Here is a 7,444-nt window from a genome sequence, read left to right on the forward strand (position 1 = left end):
AAGATGAAAGAGATTCAAAGTTGACATTTTACCCAATTCTGATTTACGATTACAAAATAAAATAATAACAAAAATGTTTAATACACCATATTGACAAATGTGTAATACACCATATAATAATCTGACATGACATGAGTTAAATACACAAATGGTCAATGATTGGTCATAGGGTTAACATCACCAGAAAAGTCATTTTCACGAATTCACCATATAATTTTCCTAAAATAATCTTTTAATGTTGACATTAATTCTTTTTATAGGGGACTGAAATGACATTATTTAAGTACTTACAGAGATTGATATGACAATATATTAGTATATTGAGGGTTTAATATGCCAATATTAACGAAACATTTTAACGTAAGAGATTATTTTGACTAATAAAATATACAATCAAAGACTATTTTAAAATTTTGATACATTAAGTAACTATTGCGACTATTCGTTCCATATTCATAAACTAAAACGACTACTAAGTACTAGCCATTCTTTTTTTTTTCTGTTACATTCTTCACAAATCAAACCATAATTTTAATTTTTAATAAATAATAACTGCATTTAATCAACTCTACTTTTTTTTTTTTTTGGTAAAAAATGAACTCTACTTGTTAACAAATTCCTGCTACTCCTTTGTCAAAAAAAAAAAAAAAAATCCTGCTACTCCAACTGTTTAAAACAAATTATTTTATCTCCCACAATTTTCTCAATATGCAAATTTATTACTCCCTCCATCTTTAATTATAGGTGTTCTTTGAGGAAATTTTTTTTGTTCCTAACTATGTCGTAATTAAAATCAATGATAAAAGGAAAATTTAATGTTCAAGTGTACTTGGATTGAAAGTAGAGAAGCTTATTTGTGAAATTTTACCTTAATTTTGACTTTATTTGACAATATAATTGTACTTTATTTTTCATTGAAAAAATGATACAGGGAAAATAGCTATACAAGCTTCTTTTGTGACTTTCTATGTACTCAATAAATAACTGCCAATCCACCTCACCACTTTTATAACCTGGTCCATTTTCACATTTCAGTTGTGTTTTATGTGTGGATTTTCCCTTTTTCCGAAAGTCTTGTATATTGAACCAAGTATTCATATTAATAACTGTTTCCTTGGTGATTCATCACTATAAAAACAAAAATTTGTTAGTGTAAAAAAACCGTTTTTTTTCAATAATCTATTTTCTCTAATTTCTTTCTCAAATTTTAGGTAACTTGTTTCTTTCTCTTATATCATATTCTAACTCTTTTTTAACTATTTCTAAATTTCTCTTTCCTAAAAAAAAAACAATTTCTAAATTTCTCATACAAATAAAAGAAGGCATGAGGAATAGAAAACTCAAGAACATATTCAAAAAATAATTGAGTTGAAGTAGTAAAATTCAAGAAAACATACATGCAGAATATATGTTATAGTTAGGGATATAATTTTGGACTAAATCTTAGTTAGGGATATTAGAAAACTCTTCTAAGTTCTTAAGCATTATTTTTTTTCAACAATACTAATGCTATATATTTCTTTTTCTTTTGATCAATTAGCCTAGTGATTTCGAAACTCAATCCCTGCATATTCTAATTCTCATTCTTAGTATTAAATATGAATTTGTATACACCAATAATGTAATTATTTTAAGAAATAATATTTAAAAATGACATTTTAGTGTAATTTGATTGGATCGATGCACATGTAAAAAAAATTTACATCGTCTTGAACATTATTTTTTGGCAATAGAAAAGATTTAATTAAATATTCACGTTGGCATATGAGTATGACAAATCATATAATATTTTTAAACTTTTAGAACATGGAGTAAGAATTAATTTGATAAATCGAACTCAATATGGGCTCACATATTTTAATACCATGCATAACATTTCTCTTTTTTTTTTTTTTTTTGAAAGAACATTTCTCTTCTTTTTTCACCGCATATTAATGAATGATCCTAATTAAGGAGATTAGGGCCACACATGACAAGGTGAGATACTTAAAGCTGAAAATAAGATCATATGATTATAAAAAAAATATGATTATAAAATTAGTAGACTATGTAGAGAATTGACTGGATACAGGCAACATGAGTTTCACGTCCTCACCATTAGTGAACATGACTTAATAACCATACAAATGATCAAAATAATTTATGAAACTAAAAATAAGTAAATAAATAAATAAATGGTTCCTCTTTAAAGCAAAATGTGCTACAAAAAATTGAATGCAAAATGAAGAACAAAAAAATTGAATCTAAGCTAGGCTCACGAGTAAAGACCCATATTTATTAATGAAAAAAAATGAAATAATTATGCCGCACTAAAAAATGGAGAGAACAACCAATAGAGAATAAAAATAAAACTATTCTTGCTTTGGTTTCTTCTCAATCTCAGTCCCAGCAAGCTGTTTCAGACCCTTAAGAATGGTAGGTTTTGATTGAACATCATTATGATTGCTCAATGTGGTGACAAACTCTTTTGGAACAAAGCACTTTTCTTCTGAATACAGTTTCTCTTGAACAAATGGAGAAAGAAGAAGTTTGTGTAGATCTTCACTTGGAGGAGGTTCCTTTTCTTCCTGAAATAATCAATTAGCAAAATCTAAGATATATACGTGAATTCTTTTTATTATATAAGTTACACTAGAAATTTAGCTTTTACAAAAATGTTGCACTAAATAGTGAATATTTAAATTTAAAAAAATATTGCAAAATTGCCAAATTCCTTGTTAAACAGTTACATAGCCAGCTCATTTGATATACACTTGCTGTTCCTAAATACTCTCTCGTTTATTGACCATTTCCTCTTCTTATTAACCGTTTCCTTAACACACTCTCTCTCTCTCTCTCTCTCTCTCTCTCATACATTGTAACCAACATTTTCTTAAACCTAACAATTCCATCCGTCAATTTTTATAACAATTCCTAAATATTTTCATGGAGTAAAAGTTGGTATGAAAAAAATCAATATAAAAAAGACAAAATTGAGACAATAGGTAGTCATGGATTACATACATAAATGATAAAACTAACCAAATCTACAACAACAGCATTAATATCCATTTAGATATTTACAACAATACATGACATAATAACACTACAATAAATGGCATATCCTCTATATTTTTTTATCAAACGACATGTACTCAAATGATTACAAGCAAGGGTCTTCACACAAAGTAACCAAATATGCAATGAACAAACAAACTCTAGGTATTATTATAAACTCAAAAACTAAATCAAGTAGCATAGCATAACATATAAAAAGCAAAAAACATCATTCAAAAGAAAAACATCAAATTCACTTGGAGTATTAAATAAGACCTAAGTACACAAAACAGTTTAAATTGAAACTCAAGTGAAAACAAGTAATTAACTTCAATTATGAGCTCTAATAATATAAGAACATTGCAACAATAAAAACAAAAACAGTTACCTTGTTAAATGTTTCCATAAGTTGAAGCATTCCAACTTGAGCTTGAAGAAACTTGACATAATTAGCAGCAGCATTAAGCATCTCTGCTGTGTTCATCTTTGGTCCACCAGGAACCAACTTCCCAAGCTCTTGTGTCTTCTCAGTTATCTTCCTTCTCCTTTCTCTCGCCGCGATACTCTGCGACGAGATAGTCCTTTCACCAACTTTCTTCTCACATTGAACAACATCAACAATTTTTGAAGCAGCAAAGGGTTCTACCTCAAAGGAAGCAAAAGGGTTAGGGTTAGGGTTAGTCATAAACTCATCCACAAAAAAATTGGTTGAGTTCAAAAGCTCTTGTTGTGGTTCCTCTCTTTTCTCCTCGTAGCATAGCTTTTGGCGTTTTGGACATGTAAGGTAATTGGTGAAATCTTCCTCATTTGGGAAAATTTCATTCATTGAAACAAAGCCATCATTTTGAGAAGAAAAAGTGGAGTCAACAAGTAGTTGATCTTGACAAGGGTTAGGGTAAGTTTCATTTGAGTAAAAACAAGGAGTTTGAAAAATGAAGCTTTCATCTAAAAGAGAAGTTTCATTCAAATAGTTAGAGGGAAAATGGTGGTTTTGTTGCACAAATTGTTCTTGTTCATGATGTTGAAAAGTAGTGATTTCTAAGTTGTTGGTAGTTTGAATAGGTTGATAAGGGTAACAATTATAGTTGAAGTATGTGCTAAGTGCTCCCATGTTAACAAAAATACAAAATCTGCAAGAAAAAAAAACAGATAAAACATAAATAGGGTTAGTTAATTAAAGACAAGTATGAGAATGTTTGAAAGTAGAAAATATAGGTAGAAAATCTAGAAAGTGAGACCTTAGAGAGAGAAGAGACAGTGTGCTAGAATTAAGAAAGTATATAGAAGAAATCTTCTAGATATGTGTGAATCTTTGCTAGGTTTGAGGGTTTGAGAGAGAGATTGAAGGGAAAAAAAGACTACGGGTGACTTTATTTTGAGAGAGAAATGAGAAAAAGAATTGTAAAGTACAGTGTTGTTGTTGAGAGAGTATAGCTGCGATATAAAACTGATTTCATCTTCACTGCCTCATGATAGTTTGTGGGTTCAGAAAATTTAGGAGAAGTTTGAGGCAGTTACATATTACCTATGCATTTCTCTTTCTTATTTTTGTATATTAATTAATTAATTATACTATTTTTATTTTCTTATTGAAATTCTCTCTCTCAAAAAAAAAATTCTTATTGAAATATAATAATTAATTTTACTATTAATTAATTAATCGTAATTATTCTTTTTTTTTACAATGATCAGTGCTAATAGTGCGAATATTATCTTACGAATTTTCACGATAACGTGCATACGCGTCTTGCCCTTAAAAACTGATTTCCATATTTATAGGCAAATGCTCTTTACTCACAACAAACCCCCACAAATAAGTTATATTTTTCATACAATTAAATAGGACACATGTCGAACAATTAAATAGGAAAGGACATTATTAATACAGCTGACTTGAATGAAATATCTAGTGGGGGATTAATTCTAATTAAGAGTAATGCTAGAAACACTCTATTTTGAACACCCTCTTTAATATTCACTCTTTTATTGGTTTAAATCATTATGAGTCTACACTTTGAAAATTAAACCTATACAGAGTGGTGAGACATATAATATTTTTATCCAATAAAAAAGTAAGTGCAAGAAAGAGTGTTGAAAAGCGAGTGTTGCTATCATTTCTATTCTAATTAATTCTAATGATGATACTAGTTTGTCATCAGTGGGAATATTAAAATTATTACCTTTTGTAGGCTATGAAGCACACACGAACACAAGATACGACGCTAATACGGATATATCGATATCGGTAATAATTTAAAAAAATAAATTTATTGAATGTAAATATGTGTGTCGGTGTTAGACACATGGTCACGTCTAATCTAAGAGACGTCGTGCTTCAAAGTTTACAGGCTCACTTATGAACTGTTCTTTTATTTGGTGGTGAAATTAATAATCTCACTTATGAACCGTTTATATAATGAATCCCACTTCTTTGTCGAACAAACCACTATTGTTTTGTGATACACATCTAATATAAAGTGTTGTCAAATAGCAGTTACAACAGACCAAAATTTAACTGAAGTTTTTCACAATCTACGATTGACAGCGCTGTAATATTTTTTAGGATGTAAATACCGGATTTGATGCTGCTTTTGTGTGTGAAATTTTGGTAGAAACAAGTGAAAAGTTTTTCATTCAATTTGTTATTGTGAACCACTTTTTCTTTTATAGATTGTACTTGAAGTGTGTACAATATTGAAAACTATGGTTTAGAACTGTCTAGGTCATGACTTGAAAATGCTCTTAAGGAGGCTATTTATATATCTTTCTTGAGCTTGGTTTTCCGTGACTTAGGCTCCAAGTAATTTGGTCCCTAGGTCACGTTTAAAGTGTTCTAGTCGCTTCTAGAAGCTTTCAGAGGCAGTGCTCTTAGAAGGACGTGCTTGAGGTTGCTCTGGCCCTTAGAGAAGCCTTTCCTTCAATGGAAAGCAGATGAAAAAACTTCACACAGAGAAGTTTTCCTTAAGTGGAAAGCAGACGAAAAAACTTCTCACAGAGAAGCCTTCCTTAAGGGCCAGAGCAACCCCAGGCGCATCCCTCTAAGGGTGTCGCCTTAGAAAGCTTCTAGAAGCGACTAGAACACTTTAACGTGACTTAGGGCCAAAGTTACTTGAGGCTTAAGTCACGGAAAACCAAGCCCAAGATAGGCTATATATAACCCCTTGAGAGCATCCTCAAGGCATGACCTAAACATATATAAACCCTAGTTTTCGATATTGTACTCACTGCAAGTACACAGACTATACTCTTGTTCCTTTGTTTAACTATAAAGTTATCGTTTTATTGATCTCAAGTTGCCCTTTGGTTTTTGTTTGTTCTTCTGATACAATCATATTGTCTAGTTTCTCCTCAACATGCAGAAGCGGCTGTTCTCTATTAACATTGAAAATATTGCTTTTTAGTTTTTAATTTCAATACTCAACGTTTTTAGTTGTGTTGATTCACTTAGATGCTCGTTTAGCACGTGCATGACTTTGTTAGGCTAGTGTGATTGTAGCTGGTTTGTCATTAACTTGTAATAAATAATCACAATCAACTAGTATGAGTTTTCATTTCGAAAAATCACTTAGATGCTTGCATCAAACTTGTATCATGTCAGTTATCTTATCTGTTGATATTGTATACAAATAAAATTAGTGCGCTTCAGATAGTTGCATGATGTAGTTTTTCTACATGTCATATAACTATGTACACGTGAGTATATATAGGATCGTTTCCACAGGGAGTTACGTTAATCATAAGCATTTTCACAATAGTTCACATTAAGGGTTTGGATATAATTTGTTTGTTTGTAACACTATATCCATAGATGACAATAAAGTAAAAACGAGAGGAGATCGAACTATTTCACTTGCGGTATAAGATAACGAGCAAGCATAACAGCAGCAATCTCTCGATCGATTAACAGATTCTAGCTTTATAACCAATATTATTACAATCATTTCTACAACATCCTTCGTGTCCAAAGCGACATCGTTATTTCTAAGTTAGCGTTTAAACATTTGTGTCCAAATCCCTTAAACGATAACAAAGTCGATCGGATAACTTAATCGACCGTGTCCAGCCTGATTAAGTATCCGAAAGCATTAAAATCTTGATTATAAGTAATTATCAAAGGTTTACAAACTTGTCAAGAGTGATATAACATAAGATAGATTGTTATTCTAGTTCTAGATTCAAGAGTTCGTGTCCAAATCATCTTGAATCTCTTTGAAAGCATTAAAAGCAAGAATAACAACAATATTGAATCATTAAGCTAGAACCTTATGTATTAAAAGATCAAAAGATTACATAATAGCTTGATTGTTACCTCAACACTACAAAGAAGGTGATAGTTACACATAGACATGTAAACTAATGCAAGGAATGAAGGAAAGATGAAGATTCCATGCCAAGATCCTTGATGTCT

At 30.5% G+C, this 7,444-nt stretch overlaps 1 protein-coding gene across 1 annotated transcript; it reads right to left on the reverse strand.

Moving 5' to 3' along the window:
• Positions 1–2,163: 2,163 nt before the first annotated feature.
• Positions 2,164–4,147, reverse strand: LOC146955768 (transcription factor bHLH52-like). The gene is made up of 2 exons (XM_085723681.1): positions 3,425–4,147; positions 2,164–2,567 (listed from the first exon to the last, which is right to left on the reverse strand). Exons 1-2 carry the CDS (start codon positions 4,145–4,147, stop codon positions 2,352–2,354), a joined length of 939 nt encoding a protein of 312 aa, XP_085579807.1. The 3' UTR covers positions 2,164–2,351.
• Positions 4,148–7,444: the final 3,297 nt, after the last annotated feature.

Source organism: Medicago sativa, chromosome 1, assembly GCF_051527215.1.
Source record: "Medicago sativa cultivar Bolivia chromosome 1, Bolivia_mono, whole genome shotgun sequence".
NCBI lineage: Eukaryota > Viridiplantae > Streptophyta > Magnoliopsida > Fabales > Fabaceae > Medicago > Medicago sativa.